Here is a 20,012-nt window from a genome sequence, read left to right as displayed (position 1 = left end):
CAAAAAGCAGAGGGAGATGCAAGAGGGAAGGGATATGGGAACAGATGTATATGTATAACTGATTCACTTTGTTAAAAAGCAGAAACTAACACACCACTGTAAAGCAATTATACTCCAATAAAGTTGTAAAAAAAAAAAAAAGCACATTTCCTGCAGGGGAGCAGGAAACAGGCCGCACTTACAGGGCACAGAATTTTAGACCTATTTTTTGAAGTAAAAGTTGCAACACTAGTGGCCTCCAAAGTGCACAGCAGAGTGCATGGTGGTGGGCACCGCGGTCTCCTGTGTTCACACGGCCTCTCCTCACCCAGAGTCCCCTCGAACAGAACTGAAAACAAATACTATGCACTGCTTTGCCTCTTGTTGATGTAATAACTGTGAGACAGTCAAGGAATCCTGTCTCCAGCCCCTGGTCTAGGCCACAAGCTCCAAGTCACCCGTCATACTTGTCACAGGAGGCCCTGCACTGCTGGTAAGGGAATGACCTTTAAGGAATGAAGCACGAAGACAGTGACCTCTGATGCAGGGGGCATGTGCCTCAGAGGCCAGGTGGAGACGGTGAGGGGGGCAGCCCTGGACCCCGACTGCCTACTGTGCATGGAGGGAGAGGTCAGCGTGGGAGCAGGAGGGGCGGGAGGGCACTGGGCTCCCATTCCACCCGACATGGATCTTGGTGCCCCGGGGAACCCCTGCTTCTGCTCCCTGACCCCGGGAGGACCCTTGAGACGCGTCAACCGATGAACCCGCTATGTCCCCAGGGCCGCCCAGAGGCCTCGGGGTCGAGACCAGCCTCGCGCTCAGCCTGCCTGATCACTCTCGGCCACATGCCCAGAGCCCTGTGCCTCTGCTGGCTCGGGAGCCTCTGGGGCGGCGCTGCCCACAGAGCACGGGTGGGACCTGAAGTCTCCCCGCAGAGAACCAAGCAAAACCCGAGCCTGTGGGGCACCCAGGAAACTTGCACTGCATGGGGTGTCCCCAGGGACGCCTGGGAGTGGAGAGCAGGCCTGCAGGACACTGCAGTCCTCATGCCACAAGCCCCTCCATCACCAGAAGGGTACAACCAATGACAATGTCCTGGGACGCCCCGCTGGGTGCCCATCACCAGTATGAAAATAGATGTCAGCACATGAGGGCATGACAGATGGAGGCATGACAGTATCATTAGTCCCCCATCTGGTGGAAGGCCGTGGGTGAGGGTGCAGGTCAAGGGCAAATGGGTTATCAGAGAGAGACGGTGCAATCACAGAGAACGAGAGACGCCAGCACGAGAAGCCAGGACACGAGCAAAGATACATACCCCAGATTACTGCTAACATGGTAGGCTATCCTAAGTGTCTGCCACTTACCAAATGAATACCTGAAAGACAGAAGGGGAAGAATGTATTAATTTAGGACGGCTTTACCAAAAACTTCTAATTTAAGCATCATTTCGCCCCACTAAAGAAAGATTAACACAGTGTCTCCAAACAGAACGGGGACAAGTTACAGAGGTCACCCACCACATTACTAAGGTACAAGGAAGAAGTGAGGGGAGACATGCACTCAGGTGACAGAGTAGAGGGGCATCTGAGGGGATACCTGCACTCCGGTGACTGAGTGGAGGAGACCTGTACTTGGGTGTCTTGAGTGGAAGTGAAGGTTAGGGGAAAAGTCACCTCAGGTGTAAGAGTAGAGGTGAAGCTAAGGGGTGACCTATCCTGAGGAGTCTGAGTGGAGATGAAGCTGAGGGGAGACCTAGTCTCAGATGTTTGAGTGACATGAAGGTGCAGGGAGACCTGCCCTCAGGTGTCTGAGTGAAGGTGAAGGGGAGGGGAGACCTGACCTGAGGTTTCTGAGTGGAGATGAGGGTGAGAAGAGACCTGTCCTGAGGTATGAGTGGATATGAAGGTGAGCGGAAACCTGCCATCAGGTGACACGGTGGAGAGGAAGCTAAGGGGAGATACACCCTCAGGTTTCCAGGTGGAGGTGAAGGTGACGGAGACCTTCCCTCTAAGGTTAAGTGGAGGTAAAGGTGAGGGGAGACCCTCCCACAGGTGTCTGAGTGGATGTGAAAATGAGGGTAGACCTGTGCAGGGGTGTGGGAGTGGAGGTGAAGCTGAGGGAAGACCTGTCCTCAGGTCCCTGAGTGGAGGTAAAGCTGAGGGGAGACATGCATTCAGGTGTCTGAGTGGAGGTGAAGCTAAAGTGGAGACCTGTCCTGAGGTGTCTATGTAGAGGTGAAGAAGAGGGGAGATATGCACTGAGGTTTCTGAGTGGAGGTGAAGCTGAGGGGGCACCTGCTCTCAGGCGTCTGAGTGGAGATAAAAATGAGGGGAGACCAGCCATCAGCTCTCTGAGTGGAGGTGAAGCTGAAGGGAGTCCTGCCCTCAAGTGTCTGAGTAAAGATGAAGTTGAGGGGAGACATGCTCTGAGGTGTGAGTGGAGGTGAAGCTGAGGGGAGACCTGTCCTAGTTTACTGAACTTGGGGTGCACACCTTAGGTACCCAGGTAACTGTCACTGACAGGAGTGTTTCCTATTTGCCCCATTGTACAATCACACTACAGGGCCATGCCCACAACAGGGTATCAGTAAACATGTTTGGAAAAATAAATGGAATACTGTTCACCCTTGAACAATTTGGCATTTAGGCGGGCTATTACTTCTGCAGTGGAGGTTTTTTTTAGATCGGCCCTCTCACTGCAGGTTGAGTGGTTTTCTCATAGGTTTTAGTGAGAAACCTGTGTAGAAGTGGACTCAATGCAATTCTGACCCATGTATTCACAGGTCAACTGTACTTGGTTTTACTGCAGTAAATAATTTCTTTCAAACACCATGAAAATGTCCTACCCTAGAATCTTTAATTTCAAAGGACACCCCATTACCACGAGCACAGGTTATTAGAAAAGCAACCCTAAATGGAGGATGTGTCAGACATGCCTTCCCTGTGGAATCTGAGGGAGCTGGGGGTCTTCGCCCACAAGGGCTTCCAGGACGCACCCCTGGGGAGCACAAACATGTGTATGGACCCCAGGTCATGGAAAGGAACCCCACAATGTAACACAAGTGGCCCTGGCTGGGATCGCAGTGGCTCCAGAACACATTCCTCACACCTGTGGATCCTCTGCCCGTCACTCTGCCCAAGTTAACACAACACCCAGCAGGAGGACCCCAGAATACAAGGGACACAACTGTCTCTAACTGACTCTGCAAGTGATCATGAGTGAAAGGAGCAAGGCAGCAGTCCCAGCTACACTGTGGATGAGCCATGCAGCGCCTCCTCGGTGACGGCAGCTGCACATGGAGGCCGCATGGGGTGACTCCATCTGTGTGAAGCAGCCGGAGCAGGCATGTCCGCACAGACAGGAAGCAAGAGCGGGTGCCAGGGGGTGAGGACGCAGGCCCAGGCTGATGAAATGTTTTAGAGGCAGATGGTGACTGTTCTTGCACGTGTTAAATGGTTACATTTTATGGTTTGTAAATAAAGATGTTAAAAAAAAAAGTTGTCTGATTAAGGAGGTGTGAATGAAACAATACGAAGTCTGAGATTTGCTGGAAGCCCCCAGTGAGGGGAGGGAAGGGCAGGGTGCGGGGGCGCGAGGAGGGCCCCCCGACTGCCTGTTTCCCACACGAAGCAATTTCCCACCTGAGAAGGCAGGACACAGACACTGCAGGCCGGGCAATAAAGAACATGGTGAGGCCAGGGCCCTTCCTCACTGAGTAGGGGCGTTTTAACAATCCCACCCAGAGAGATGCTGGCTTCCTACAGGGAAAGCTGCACGGAGGAGTGAGGACAGAACAAGCACAGAACACGGGCCTGAGCGCTCTGCGTCACTCCCTCTGCTTCTGAGCAGGATTCTGAGTTTCCATAATAAAAACCTATAAACAGCCAGTGCACACACTGGCTAATGCGAGAAATAAGCTTACCCAGTAAATTCTCCCAATAAATAACCTTGGTGAACAGAGAAAAGGGAAGGGGCTGACTTTTAAAACCTCACAAACAATGGATGTTTTACATCTTCATCAGAACCAACTGGAAGAGACTGAAAGCTAACAGGACAGAGGTGGCCTGGCCCAGCTCCCACCCACCGCCTGGCCACCAGAACAGTGTCCCCGTGGACACTGGCGACGGGCTTGTGGCATCACTGCTGTCAAATTTGCTGAGGGCATTTGGAAATGCGTTCTCTCCTAACTTCACCTGTTTTGAATTTTAAATTTCAAGGCTGCTTGATATAAGATTTTAAAATACAGGCAGTTTTATCTAATTACATGAAAAGTTAAAAAGTATTCATTAGACTTTTACAGCTTTTATTATATTTTTAACAGCTGGAACTTATTTTAGAAGAGATGGCCGTCCACGGAACTACTTTGGGGGATGGTCTGTTGTTTTGTTCTTTAAAGAAACTCAAGTCCAGGGCTTCCCTGGTGGCGCAGTGGTTGAGAGTCCGCCTGCCGATGCAGGGGACACGGGTTCGTGCCCCGATCCCGGAAGATCCCACATGCCGCGGAGCGGCTGGGCCCGTGAGCCATGGCCGCGGAGCCTGTGTGTCCGGAGCCTGTGCTCCGCAACGGGAGAGGCCACAGCAGTGAGAGGCCCGCGTACAGAAAAAAAAAAAAATAAATAAATAAATAAAAAAGAAACTCAAGTCCTCCCTGGCCTAAGAGTTCCAGATTTTGCTCCCAAATGGTCTGTACTAACGCCTTACCTCCAACTGTCTGTTAGCGACAGGCCTTCCCCCCGTCAGAGGTGGCCCACAGCCCACCGACCACTCATCTCCACGGGAAGGAAGCCAGAGAACCAAGAAGCGAGGGGTGTGTGTGCCGGGCCTCCTCGCGCCCATGTCTGCAGCCCTCGGCCTTGAGCCTCCCCAGAGACCTCTATGTGAGGCTCCTGTTTTACAGAAAGCCTCTGATTAGAAAACTAAAGCAGTTCCCAGCGATTTTTCACTTTGTAAGAAGGCATCATGGATAAATATTTTATTTTTATTTTTTAAATTTTTAAAAAAGATGTATTTATTTATTTTTGGCTGTGTTGGGTCTTTGTTGCTGTGCACGGGCTTTCTCTAGTTGCAGTGAGCATTTGTTGCAGTGCACGGGCTTCTCATTGCGGTGGCTTCTCTTGTTGCAGAGCACGGGCTCTAGGTGACCAGGCTTCAGGAGTTGTGGCTCGTGGGCTCTGGAACGCAGGCTCAGTAGTTGTGGCGCACGGGCTTAGTTGTTCCGCAGCATGTGGGATCTTCCCGGATCAGGGCTCGAACCCGTGTCCCCTGCAGTGGCAGGCGGATTCTTAACCACTGTGCCACCAGGGAAGCCCTGGATAAATATTTTAGATTGCTCTCCCCTGGCTGTGGAGGGGCAGCTGTGAATTTGTAGAATTCTTCCACTTTCTTGCCTGGCACAGAGCACTTCTCGAAGGCCCATTCGGGAAGCAGGTGGATGGGAATTCATGATAAAGCATGTTCTTCCAAGCCGCGCCCATGAGTGCCACATGGAGACGGCTGAACAGAAGCAGGGCAGGACAGAAAGGCCAGAGGGGGTGAAGCAGCGGCCCGACCGATGCAGCCAATGGGTGACTGCCCCCCCCACCCCAGTCCAGGAACACGGTCTGTCCTGGGACCCGCCACGTCTTGGCACTGTCTGAGAGAGCAGAGAAGGCCCGTGTCAGGGTCCGATGACTGTGGGCAGCGGTGAGCCACTCCTTTGACAAGGACATGGGGCTTCCCCAGGGGACAGGGCCCTGCTGCACGGCCACACGGCGGAATCGGCACCATGCTGCTGCCTGGACCTCGCAAAGCCATAGCAGGAATTCATTTCTACACGTCAAATCTATCTACACCCGTAAAAGCACCTGGGGCTACAGGCAGGGGCAGCCATGGACATCAACTGCGTTTAAGGCCAAAATAAAGTTTTCATCCTCAACAGTCCGAAGGCGGCCGCTATGCAGGGGTCCCTCCGCACCTCTGCAGCCCTCGGGCATCTGCTGTCGGCACTCTTTGAAGTTGATACTCTGTCCCTTCTGCCAGAGGAAAGTGCCAAGGCGGCTTCCTCTGCAGGAAGGGACCTCCGGAGCCCCCGACCTCGCTCCAAGTTTCTAGAGATAATCCTTTCTTCTTTGTGGGGGCCGGGAAGGTGGGAAGAGGAAAGGACGGCCACACGGCCATCCTTAAGAGCAACAAAGAAGCCCTTTAGGATTCCTGCCAAAGCAAAGCACAGATAACAGAACCAGAAATCCAACTTTTTGGGAAAGTTGATACTAACTGAAGAAACTGGAGAAGAAGGGACAACTCGGGCTTCCGATGCCGTTTGAGCAGGACAGCACTGGGCCGGTCCGTCTTCCGTGAGGTCACTCACATTTCACGCAACAACAGTCACTGAGCTCTGGCTCTGTCTCTCTTCAGTGTCACTGACCCCAAGATGTTTCAATGCCTAGAGCAAGAGGACGGGCCCCCAGGGCACCAATATACATGCTCCAGTCCACAGCGACTTGGCCAATGACTGAGTAAACACGGGGATGCCAGAGAGACCCGTGGGGAAGAGCCCACGTCACCGTGTCTGTGCCCCCTTGAGGAGGGGCTGACACCACCACCCCCTCCGTGTGTGGTCTGTGCTGTGATGACCTCCAATGAAGACACGGTGGAAACTTGGGACAGTGGAGACGCCTGATAGGCATGCCTCCAACCCCGCAAACAGAACGCACAGAACGGCCGTCACCTCGAGGCCAGCCCAGCTCCCCTCCTGTGAGTGCATGCCAACACCCGGGGGCTCTGGCAATGGCCAAGGTAGGTGAACTCAAGTTCTGGCCAGAACAGGACAGACTCGCCCTGCACCTGATGTGCCTGGCCCAAAGCTCCTTGCTGCAGACCCAGTGCCTGGCCACCCCCCACCCCATCTTGCCTGCCAGAGCTGCGCCCTCTGCCAGCAAGGCCTCCTCTGTGAAACCCAGACACAGAACCAAGTGTGTCATGGAGCTGGCCCTGGCTGTCTGCCCTTCGGGGACGACTATGACTCCTGCTGTCACCCAGTCCCCGGGCACCATTAAATCAGAACCTACTCCCGCCACGCTTGATCGAGACTCTGGGGGGCTGTGTGTGATCCCAAAGCCATGCGGCGCGGCCACACCTGTGTCCTTGGAAACTCTGGGCTCCCCTGGGCCGGCCCTGCACCTCTCCTGAGGGACCTGCTGGCCTGGTGGGCTTCTTACGGCCCGCTCTCAGTGGCAGCACTGTCCTCAGGGAGGCCCCCAAATGTCCAGCCCCCGGGCGCCAAGCCTGTGCCTTGCTTCCTGTCTTGAAGAACCGTCTGGCGTCGTTTCCTTCCCATGTCCAGAAGACACGACAGGTGTCAGGAAGGTGCACCCCTGCTGCCTGCTGCACCCTCTCTCAGAGCTTCTCAACCAACCCAAACAGAACAGAACCAGAGCCGACGGAAACGCCACGACGGCAGTGCCTCTGCTCCTCCTTCTCCTCCCTCCGGCCAGCGAAGTCCAAGGACTCCCTCACCCACCCCATAGCTCCAACCCGCCTGGCCCGCTTTGTGAGTCTGTGGCACCTTGACCCTACGAGGTCCCCTCTAAGGGCCGTGGGAGTCATTCCCTTCGGGCCGTGGGAGTCGTTCCCATTCCCTGAAAGGAGGCTGACAGCAGCCCTGGTCTAGAGGCAACAGGGCCCAGCTTCCAAGGCCTGAAAACCCAAAACCATGCCTGCCCTGCTCTTCAAGACGAGGTGGGGCAGGTGGGGAGGGTGGTTGTGGTCCTCCCCTTAGATCTGCCCACATGTAAAAGTACCGCCTTCTAACTGCCAGGCCTGGAACAGCAGAAACCCAGAGGAAGCTGGCACATGTGTCCCTGACAAACCACAGGGCGTGTGAGGAGCAGAGCTGACAGCTACTATGGACTCAGGGCCACACTGGTGCTGGCAGCAGAGGAAGGTTCCGGAGGTACCCTGCAGGTGAAATCAGGAGGATGTGGAGGTTGGTGAAACACGAGGGAAGCAGGAAGAGTCACAAACAAGTCCCAGGTCTCCCCAGGGTCCCACCTGGGGGACAGGCCAAGTGTGGACATGCTGATTTGTGGAGCTGGGGACACAGCTAAGGCAACAACACAGCCCAGGTGTCTATGGGGCCGGGGTTGGGTTTCAGCGTGGCCATGGCTGGCCCCAAGCCTGCCCATGCACTGTGCCGCCTCCAGGGTGCAGCTCCAGGAGAGGACCCCAGAGAGCCGGACCCTCATCCAGGGGCACACCACCCCAGCTGGCCCTGTCTTGGTTCCCTCTTTCCTGCTGCAAGGTGGGAACACTGCGATCCTGCTCTCCCTCCTGCCACCACTAGACAAGCAGTTGATAACACCAGTCCTTTCTGGCTCCTCTGAAAGTATCGCTTCCCGAGTCTGAGGACCTGGGTCATCACCCTACAAAGCACCAACTGTATGACTAAAGCCACTCTCCCCAAAACGAAGATCTCTGACCACTGCCGCCATGAAGTGGATTCATCAGGTTCCTGCTAGCCTCACCGCGCACGTACTAGGACCATGTCAGGAAGGCGGGAGAAGGGCAGGCACAATCCCAGGATCCCAGGACGAGCAGGCTGTCTGGAAGGCTGCCTGACTCCGCCCAAGACATCGACGTGGGGCCCCACCAGCCTCACTTGGCAGCAACGCTGCATCCCACGTCTGCTGAGGACGTTCATTTCCAATGCTGGGACTTCATCACAGATGCCAGTTGGGGTCAGCAGGAGCAGAGGGGACACCCACTTAAGAGAAGGGAGTGAGCAAGGCTTCAAGTGAAGCAGCGGCCATAGCGCACACAAGCCAGGCTGGGCAGGCGCTGAGCCACCGCCACGGGATCCCAGGGCAGGGGCCTCGGTGCCGGCCAAGATGTGCCCCGTGCACCTGCCTGGTGCCTCCTCGCCCCATTGGGGCTTCCTGTCCCCACTGCAGGCCACCAGCTGGATGACACTTGAAAGACATCCAATCAACAGTGTCCATTATCTGAGGATCTCACCCCAAACAGATAACCTTTTCCCTCAACTTAGAATAAATGGGACGTGAAAGAACAGAATGTGTCTAACTCTCATGCTGGGGCATCAAGAAAAGGAAAGTCCAATTTCCATTTAAGGGGTCCTCACTCTCCCAGTAAGTTTCCAGCATCACTGACAACCTGGAAACTATCATTCATCAGGGAGCCCCGAGTCAAGGTGACCTGAGACACCTTCCAGATCGAGGGGCCTGCCCAGCCTCGCCTGGGGCCCCACAGGTGGGCCACAGCAAGCAGCCTGCAGTTCAGCTGGGAACACAGATGTTCGGCATCAAGAACGCGGTAAATAATCCACTGGTCTCCACTGACAGGTTTTTTGTTTGTTTGTTTTTACATTTTTCACCTAAAACATCTCATGTGTCATTTTTAAAAAAAATTAATTAATTTATTTTATCTTTGGCTGTGTTGGGTCTTTGTTGCTGCGGATGGGCTTTCTCTAGTTGCAGTGAGTTGGGGTTACTCTTCATTGCAGTGTGCAGGCTTCTCACTGCAGTGGCTTCTCTTGTGGAGCACAGGCTCTAGGTGCGCGTGCTTCAGTAGTTGTGGCTCGTGGACTCCAGAGTGCAGGCTCAGTAGTTGTGGTGCATGGGCTTAACTGCTCTGTGGCATGTGGGATCTTCCCAGACCAGGGCTCGAACCCATGTCCTCTGCATTGGCAGGTGGATTCTTAACCACTGTGCCACCAGAGAAGCCCTCATGTGTCATTTCTGAGAAAACAGTTTTATTTTATTTTCCTTGGGTGAGCTTAAATTAATTCAAATCACATTTTAAAACACATCCAAGTGGAAGGGAGCAGAACATCTTTTCCACCGAAAAAATACAAGACTCTATTTTTGGCCACGTGTACTCAGACCAGTTTTCAAAAATCCTCCTGACCAACACATTCTAGATGTGACTAGAAATTACTGCTTAAAATTGACAGTGGAGGGGCTTCCTTGGTGGCATGGTGCTTGAGAATCTGCATGCCAATGCAGGGGACACGGGTTCAAGCCCTGGTCTGCGAAGATCCCACATGCTGCCAAGCAAGTAAGCCCGTGCGCCACAACTACTGAGCCTGTGCTCTAGAGCACACGAGCACAACTACTGAAGTTCGCATGCATAGAGCTCGTGCTCCACAAGAGAAGCCACTGCGGTGAGAAGCCCATGCACCACAACGAAGAGTAGCCCACACTCGCCGCAACTAAAGAAAGCCCGTGCACAGAAACAAAGACCCAACACAGCCAAAAAAAACACAAAAAAACAAATTTATTAAAAAACAAAACAAAACAAAACAAAACTGACAGTGGAGGGACTTCCCTGGTGGCGTGGTGGTTAAGAATCTGCCTGCCGACACATGGTACACAGGTTCGATCCCTGGTCTGGGAGGATTCCGCATGCCGCAGAGCAACTAAGCCCATGCGCCATAACTACTGAGCCTGCGCTCTAAAGCTCGTGAGCCACAACTACAGAGCTCGCGTGCCACAACCACTGAAGCCCATGCACCCTAGAGCCCATGTGCCGCAACTACTGAAGCCCACATGCCTAAAGCCACTGCAATGAGAAGCCCGCGCACTGCAACAAAGAGTAGCCCCTGCTCGCCACCACTAGTGAAAGCCCACAAGCAGCAACGAAGACCCAATGCAGCCAAAAATAAATTTAAAAAAAAGAAAAAAACCCCAAACTGACAGTGGATACGATTTTCCCGGTTGCTGGGCGAGGTACAGTACGGCCCGAGCCCCGTGTTAACAGACAGGTGCGTCCTCTGAGCAGCACACTGGAGCCGGGCATTGCGCTCCCCATCTCTGTAACTCCAGCTGTTAAAACAGGGCAAACGTACCCAGAATTCTCCCTCCTCTGACATGCGCTGAATCACACGTGCCAAGAAACAGCAGGCTTTTAGACATCACAGACAACCCCAGCCAGAGTCCTCTTGTGCTGTAAACATCCACTGACCAGAGAGACTAGAGGCGGACAGTGAATGCCTGTGGCTGCCGAGGAGGTCAGACAGCTCGAGGTGGCAGCACCCGTGAATCCCAGGTGGGGAGGAGCAGACAGGAATGAAGGACACTTCCCTCGCCTCACAGCGGCCTGACAGGCATGAGGCACATTCCACCTACCGGGAGCCAGCCCCTATTTCCACCCTCACTGCTTGGGCCTTCAGAAAAGAAAGTGCCATAAATCAGATGTAAATATCATTTGTCTAGGAACCCACACAGTTTCTGTATGGAACTGGACACAGGATGCACCACCACAGTACGATGTTGCCACCCACTTGGTGACCCCTGCAAAACCTGGTAACCGACGCCCATCACTGTTCCTTCTGATCCACGCAGCCCACGCCACATCACCAGGGCATTGAAGTTTCCCAAAGTCTCTGAATAAATTCTGGCTCTGACTACCAGGGTGCTGGCTGGTCAACAGTTCAGTATCAACATGAAGGCCCCAGGAGCAGGAAGGGGAGCCAGGGTGACTGAGACATCAGCCTTCTTTTCCGTAGACTGGATGGGGAGAGGTGCCTTCAGCTCACACACTGAGTGTCACTCACACTTGCTTGGGGACCAGGGCCAGACGACAGGAGCTGGGAGGGGACCTCTGATGGCTCACGAGCTGAGTGAGTGACACTGAAGGAGTCTGGCGTCTGGGTTAAAACCCATTCATGTCATGGTCCAGGACCTAGCCAGCCCCTTTGACCTGGGCCAGCAGCCAAGAATGTCAGGCCACTGAATGAACCTTTCCTCCCAGAAAACAAAGGCTCCGGTGGGAACATGGCAGGAGGAGCCCCAGAGGTGCTTAACCTCCTGCTCCTCTACACAGACACCACCCCTCCTCCACTTCCTGCTCATCCACGCAGACACCACCCCCTTGTCTACTTCCTCCATGTCTATACAGACACCCGCCCTGACCCCAGAGCTTTCTCTCAAGGCTTCACCTTCTCTTACAGAGTCCTCTGTGCTTCCTCTGGTAGGTGATTCTTCCCCAGGGCCGGAGCCCAGAACTTGAAGAAGAGTGGCACCCCCTCCTCCACTGTCAAACATGGCACAGCACTTCATGGCCCTCAATTCTCCTCCAAGCCTATCCAAGCCACACGCTGCACTGATGCCCCCGTCCGTGTTCCCATGTGACTCTCCCTCCATGGAGCCCAATGCTGCCTCTGACCTGGCTGGCACTGGAGCCTATTCCCCCCAGCAGGGCTGGCCTGAACTGTGACCACTGGCACCAGTTCCTCTTGAACAAGGAAGGAGCAGGTGGGGGCAGGAGCAGAGGAGTAAGCCCCCAAATCAAGCCCCACCACTAGAGCGTTCCCAGCAGCCCACCCAGCAGCTTCCACTTCCGTCTCACGGCCCCCCAGGACAAGAGGCTGGCAATGCTATCTCAGGTGTGGCCATGACACTCCCAACAGAATTGCAATTACACCCAAATAAGGAAGCTCCTGGATTTGGGTTGAATGCGACCAGCAGGGTCTACCACAGCCTAATTAAAAGGGTGATATTTTCCAAATTAACGTAAGAAGTAAGCTCACTTGCTTGCTCCTGTGACCAGGAGGCCTCGTTGGGCTCTGAGGGGTAACACCCCTAGAACCCTGAGTTACCACGCGCCTGCGTTATAGGTGCCCCGTCCTTCCCTCTTACCAGATCTGCCCCACATTGACCAGGGACATGTAGAGGATCCAGAGAGCAGCCATGAGAACCATATTGGCACAGCCGGAGACCAGGATGAAAGAGGAGATGCCCAGCCCGAGAAGAGCCAGCATGTCCAGGTTGAAGTCCATGTGAGACCAGTCCAGCAGCCAGAGGACGGTGGGGGCGTAGCTCACGGTCTCCCAGCTGACTTGCCCACGGAAGTGCTGCTGCACACTCCTCAGGTACACTCTGCAGGGCAGCAGTCCCCTGTCTCCAATCAGCTGCTTGTTCTGATGGAAGGCCACCAAGAATGCCACAACTGGAAGGAAAAGAAGACAAAAGGAACGTGAACAAGAACACAGCCTTCTGTAGATACTTTTCAGATGTGCAGGGCCTTGGCTAGGCAAGAAGATGAGGCAGAGTCTGACCAGTGGTTTGGAATCAAACCGTGGACTCAAGGGGTCTGAGTATTTCACAAAATCTTGGGAGAGATATTAGAAGATCCAACCTGGAGAAGTCACAATGTATGTGTATGTACACATAGCTATGTGTGTTGTATCAACTTATACACAATGTATACGTGTATATAAAATACACACATTTATATAAAATATGTGCCTGATTACATAAAATGGTTAGTTAACTATCCCAGAATGAACTTTGCTTAAAGAAAATTTACAGTAAAACACTCATGTTAGAAAAATAGAAAGGCCTCAAATCTAAACTTCTACTTTAAGAAATCAGAAAAAAGAGTAAATTATATACAAAACAAGCATCAGAAAAGACATTTTTAAAAAGAGGTGAAATCAATGAAATTGAGAACAGGGAAAAAATAGAGAAAATCAATAAAACCAAAAGTTGGTTCTTCAATAAAATCAATATAATTGTTAGAACTCTAGTCAGACTAACCAAGGAAAGGAAAGAAGACACCAATATCTGGGATCAAAAAAGAACACTGCTACAGATCCCACAGGTGTAAAAAGATAATACAGGAATACTATACATCTCTCTAAGATCTTAAGTTTGACAACTTAGATGAAATAGGAGAATTAGTTGAAAGACGCAAACTACCAAAACTCACAAAAGATAATACATCCCAACCAGCCAACTTCATCTCAGAAATGCAAGGCTGGTTCAACCCTCAAAAAACTATCCATGGGCAGAGATCACCTTCTTCCCCACAGATACATCAGAAATACATCTACACGTGGAACAAATCCTACAGAACACCCACTGAACACTGACAGAAGACCTCAGACCTCCCAAAAGGCAAGAAACTCCCCACATACCTGGGTAGGGCAAAAGAAAAAAGAATAAACAGAGACAAAAGAATAGGGATGGGACCTGCACCAGTGGGAAAGAGCTGTGAAGGAGGAAAGGTTTCCACACACTAGAAGCCCCTTCGCGGGCGGAGACTGTGGATGGCGGAGGTGGTAAGCTTCGGAGCCGCGGAGGAGAGCACAGCAACAGGGGTGCAGAGGGCAAAGCGGAGAGATTCCCTCACAGAGGATTGGTGCCGACCAGCACTCACCAGCCTGAGAGTCTTGTCTGCTCACCCGCTGGAGCGGGCAGGGGCTGGGAGCTAAGGCTCGGGCTTCGGTCAGATCACAGGGAGAGGACTGGCGGCGTGAACACAGCCTGAAGGGGTTAGTGCACCACGGCTAGCCAGGAGGGAGTCCGGGGAAAAGTCTGGACCTGCTGAAGAGGCAAGAGACGTTTTCTTCCCTCTTTGTTTCCTGGCGTGCAAGGAGAGGGGATTAAGAGTGCTGCTTAAAGGAGCTCCAGAGACGGGCGCGAGCCGCGGTTAACAGTGTGGACCCCAGAGACGGGCATGAGACACTAAGGCTACTGCTGCCGCCACCAAGAAGGCTGTGTGCGAGCACAGGTCACTATCCACACCTCCCTTCCAGGGAGCCTATGCAGCCTGCCACTGCCAGGGTCCAGGGATCCAGGGACAACTTCCCTGGGAGAACGCACGGCGCGCCTCAGGCTGGTGCAACGTCCTGTCGGCCTCTGCCGCCACAGGCTCCCCCCGCACTCTGTGCCCCTCCCTCCCCCCAGCCTGAGTGAGCCAAGGCCCTGGAATCAGCTGCTCCTTTAACCCCGTCCTGTCTGAGCGAAGAACAGACTCCCTCTGGCGACCTACACGCAGAGGCGGGGCCAAATCCAAAGCTGGGCCCCGGGAGCTGTGTGAACAAAGAAGAGAAAGGGAAATTTCTCCCAGCAGCCTCAGGAGCAGCAGATTAAATCTCCACAATCAACTTGATGTACCCTGCATCCCTGGAATACCTGACTAAACAACAAATCATCCCAAATTGAGGAGGTGGACTTTGAGAGCAAGATTTATTATTTTTTCCCCTTTTTCTCTTTTTGTGAGTATGTATGTGTATGCTTCTGTGTGAGATTTTGTCTGTACAGCTTTGCTTTCACCATTTGTCCTAGGGTTCTGTCTGTCCGTTTTTTGTTTTTTTTTTTAACTTAAAAAATTTTTTTCTTAATAATAATTTTTTATGTTAATAACTTTATTTTATCTTACTTTATTTTATTTTATTTTATCTTCTCTCTCTCTCTCTCTCTCTTTCTCTCTTTCTTTCTACTTTTTCTCCCTTTTATTCTGAGCTGTGTGGATGAAAGGCTCTTGGTGCTGCAGCCAGGAGTCAGTGCTGTTCCTCTGAGATGGGAGAGCCAACTTCAGGACACTGGTCCGCAAGAGACTTCCCAGCTCCACGTAATATCAAATGGCGAAAATCTCCCAGAGATCTCCATCTCAACACCAACACCCAGCTTCACTCAACGACCAGCAAGCTACAGTGCTGGACACCCTATGCCAAACAACTAGCAAGACAGGAACACAACCCCACCCATTAGCAGAGAGGCTGCCTAAAATCATAGTAAGGCCACAGACACCCCAAAACACACCACCAGATGTGGACCTGCCCACCAGAAAGACAAGATCCAGCCTCATCCACCAGAACACAGGCACTAGTGCCCTCCACCAGGAAGCCTACACAACTCACTGAACCAACTTTAGCCACTGGGGACAGACACCAAAAACAACAGGAACTACGAACCTGCAGCCTGCAAAAAGGAGACCCCAAACACAGGAAGATAAGCAAAATGAGAAGACAGAAAAACACATAGCAGATGAAGGAGCAAGATAAAAACCCACCAGACCTAACAAATGAAGAGGAAATAGGCAGTCTACCTGAAAAAGAATTCAGAATAATGATAGTAAAGATGATCCAAAATCTTGGAAATAGAATAGAGAAAATGCAAGAAACATTTAACAAGGACCTAGAAGAACTAAAGAGGAAACAAGCAACGATGAACAACACAATAAATGAAATTAAAAATACTCTAGAAGGGATCAATAGCAGAATAACTGAGGCAGAAGAACAGATAAGTGACCTGGAAGATAAAATAGTGGAAATAACTGCTGCACAGCAGAATAAAGAAAAAATGAAAAGAACTGAGGACAGTCTCAGAGACCTCTGGGGCAACATTAAACGCACCAACATTCGAATTATAGGGGTCCCAGAAGAAGAAGAGAAAAAGTAAGGGATTAAGAAAATATTTGAAGAGATTATAGTTGAAAACTTCCCTAATATGGGAAAGGAAATAGTTAATCAAGTCCAGGAAGCACAGAGTCCCATACAGGATAAATCCAAGGAGAAACACGCCAAGACACATACTAATCAAACTGTCAAAAATTAAATACAAAGAAAACATATTAAAAGCAGCAAGGGAAAAACAACAAATAACACACAAGGGAATCCCTATAAGGTTAACAGCTGATCTTTCAGCAGAAACTCTGCAAGCCAGAAGGGAGTGGCAGGACATATTTAAAGTGATGAAGGATAAAAACCTACAACTAAGATTACTCTACCCAGCAAGGATCTCATTCAGATTTGATGGAGAAATTAAAACCTTTACAGACAAGCAAAAAAGCTGAGAGAGTTCAGCACCACCAAACCAGCTTTACAACAAATGCTAAAGGAACTTCTCTAGGCAAGAAACACAAGAGAAGGAAAAGACCTACAATAACAAACCCAAAATAATTAAGAAAATGGGAATAGGAACATACATATCGATAATTACCTTAAATGTAAATGGATTAAATGCTCCCACCAAAAGACACAGACTGGCTGAATGGATACAAAAACAAGACCCATATATATGCTGTCTACAAGAGACCCACTTCAGACCTAGGGACACATACAGACTGAAAGTGAGGGGATGGAAAAAGATATTCCATGCAAATGGAAACCAAAAGAAAGCTGGAGTAGCAATTCTCATATCAGACAAAATAGACTTAAAATAAAGACTATTACAAGAGACAAAGAAGGACACTACATAATGATCAAGGGATTGATCCAACAAGAAGATATAACAATTGTAAATATTTATGCACCAAACAAAGGAGCACTTCAATACATAAGGCAAATACTAACAGCCATAAAAGGGGAAATCGACAGTAACACATTCATAGTAGGGGACTTTAACACCCCACTTTCACCAATGGACAAATCATCCAAAATGAAAATAAATAAGGAAACACAAGCTTTAAATGATACATTAAACAAGATGGACTTAATTGATATTTATAGGACAGTCCATCCAAAAACAACAGAATACACATTTTTCTCAAGTGCTCATGGAACATTCTCCAGGATAGATCATATCTTGGGTCACAAATCAAGCCTTGGTAAATTTAAGAAAATTGAAATTGTATCAAGTATCTTTTCTGACTACAATGCTGTGAGACTAGATATCAATTACAGGAAAAGATCTGTAAAAAATACAAACACATGGAGTCTAAACAATACACTACTTAATAATGAAGTGATCACTGAAGAAATCAAAGAGGAAATCAAAAAATACCTAGAAGCAAATGACAATGGAGACACGACAACCCAAAACCTATGGGATGCAGCAAAAGCAGTTCTAAGAGGGAAGTTTATAGCAATACAATCCTACCTTAAGAAACAGGAAACATCTCGAATAAACAACCTAACCTTGCACCTAAAGCAATTAGAGAAAGAAGAATAAAAAACCCAAAAGTTAGCAGAAGGAAAGAAATCACAAAGATCAGATCAGAAATAAATGAAAAAAAAATGAAAGAAACGATAGCAAAGATCAATAAAACTAAAAGCTGGTTCTTTGAGAAGATAAACAAAATTGATAAACCATTAGCCAGACTCATCAAGAAAAAAAGGGAGAAGACTCAAATCAATAGAATTAGAAATGAAAAAGGAGAAGTAACAACTGACACTGCAGAAATACAAAAGATCATGAGAGATTACTACAAGCAACTCTATGCCAATAAAATGGACAACCTGGAAGAAATGGACAAATTCTTAGAAATGCACAACCTGGACTTCCCTGGTGGCGCAGTGGTTAAGAATCTGCCTGTCAATGCAGGGGACGCGGGTTTGAGCCCTGGTCCGGGAAGATCCCACATGCCGCGGAGCAACTAAGCCCGTGTGCCACAACTACTGAGCCTGCGCTCTGGAGCCCGCGCACCTAGAGCCTGTGCTCCACAACAAGAGAAGCCACCACAATGAGAAGCCCACGCACCGAAATGAACAGTAGCCCCCACTTGCTGCAACTAGAGAAAGCCCGCATGTAGCAACAAAGACCCAACACAGCCATAAATAAATAAATAAATAAATAAATTTAATTAAAAAAAAGAAATGCACAACCTGCCAAGACTGAATCAGGAAGAAATAGAAAATATGAACAGACCAATCACAAGCACTGAAATTGAAACTGTGATTAAAAATCTTCCAACAAACAAAAGCCCAGGACCAGATGGCTTCACAGGCGAATTCTATCAAACATTTAGAGAAGAGCTAACATCTATCCTTCTCAAACTCTTCCAAAATATAGCAGAGGGAGGAACACTCCCAAACTCATTCTACGAGGCCACCATCACCCTGATACCAAAACCAGAGAAGGATGTCACAAAGAAAGAAAACTATAGGCCAATATCACTGATGAACATAGAGGCAAAAATCCTCAACAAAATACTAACAAACAGAATCCAACAGCACATTAAAAGGATCATACACTATGATCAAGTAGGGTTTATTCCAGGAATGCAAGGATTCTTCGATATACGCAAATCAATCAATGTGATACACTATATTAACAAATTGAAGGAGAAAAACCATATGATCATCTCAATAGATGCAGAGAAAGCTTTCGACAAAATTCAACACCAATTTATGATAAAAACCCTGCAGAAAGTAGGCATAGAGGGAACTTTCCTCAACATAATAAAGGCCATATATGACAAACCCACAGCCAACATCGTCCTCAATGGTGAAAAACTGAAACCATTTCCACTAAGATCAGGAACAAGACAAGGTTGCCCACTCTCACCACTCTTATTCAACATAGTTTTGGAAGTTTTAGCCACAGCAATCAGAGAAGAAAAGGAAATAAAAGGAATCCAAATTGGAAAAGAAGAAGTAAAGTTGTCACTGTTTGCAGATAACATGATACTATACATAGAGAATCCTAAAGATGCTACCAGAAAACTACTAGAGCTAATCAATGAATTGGGTAAAGTAGCAGGTTACAAAATTAATGCACAGAAATCTCTGGCATTCCTATACACTAATGATGAAAAATCTGAAAGTGAAATTAGGAAAACACTCCCATTTACCATTGCAACAAAAAGAATAAAATATCTAGGAATAAACCTACCTAAGGAGACAAAAGACCTGTATGCAGAAAACTATAAGACTCTGATGAAAGAAACTAAAGATGATACAAACAGATGGAGAGATATACCATGTTCTTGGATTGGAAGAATCAACATTGTGAAAATGACTCTACTACTCAAAGCAATCTACAGATTCAATGCAATCCCTATCAAACTACCACTGGCATTTCTCACAGAACCAGAACAAAAAATTTCACAATTTGTATGGAAACACAAAAGACCCCGAATAGCCAAAGCACTCTTGAGAATGAAAAACGGAGCTGGAGGAATCGGGCTCCCTGACTTCAGACTATACTACAAAGCTACAGTAATCAAGACAGTATGGTACTGGCACAAAAACAGAAATATAGATCAATGGAACAGGATAGAAAGCTCAGAGATAAACCCACGCACATATGGTCACCTTACCTTTGATAAAGGAGGCAGGAATGTACAGTGGAGAAAGGACAGCCTCTTCAATAAGTGGTACTGGGAAAACGGGACAGCTACATGTAAAAGTATGAGATTAGAACACACCCTAACACCATACACAAAAATAAGCTCAAAATGGATTAAAGACCTAAATGTAAGGCCAGAAACTATCAAACTCTTAGAGGAAAACATAGGCAGAACTCTATGACATAACATAGGCAGAACAACTCTATGACATAAATCACAGCAAGATCTTTTTGCCCCAC

At 49.5% G+C, this 20,012-nt stretch overlaps 1 protein-coding gene across 2 annotated transcripts in view; it reads right to left on the bottom strand.

The window, feature by feature from the left end:
• LMF1 (lipase maturation factor 1) overlaps window positions 1-20,012 on the bottom strand; it is a 90,087-nt gene that overhangs the window by 58,828 nt on the left and 11,247 nt on the right. The window contains exon 2 of one of the 2 annotated variants that reach the window (XM_060119891.1): window positions 12,615-12,924. In XM_060119891.1, the coding sequence (XP_059975874.1) occupies window positions 12,615-12,924 (310 nt within the window). Of the gene's footprint in view, window positions 1-12,614; window positions 12,925-20,012 lie in introns of those variants that run through there. The other variant, XM_060119890.1, reaches the window with a different exon arrangement.

The sequence above is a fragment of the Mesoplodon densirostris genome, chromosome 16 (genome assembly GCF_025265405.1).
Source record: "Mesoplodon densirostris isolate mMesDen1 chromosome 16, mMesDen1 primary haplotype, whole genome shotgun sequence".
NCBI classification, from domain to species: domain Eukaryota; kingdom Metazoa; phylum Chordata; class Mammalia; order Artiodactyla; family Ziphiidae; genus Mesoplodon; species Mesoplodon densirostris.
The sequence above is the reverse complement of the archived record's forward strand: the minus strand, read 5'-3'. Positions and strand labels throughout refer to the sequence as shown.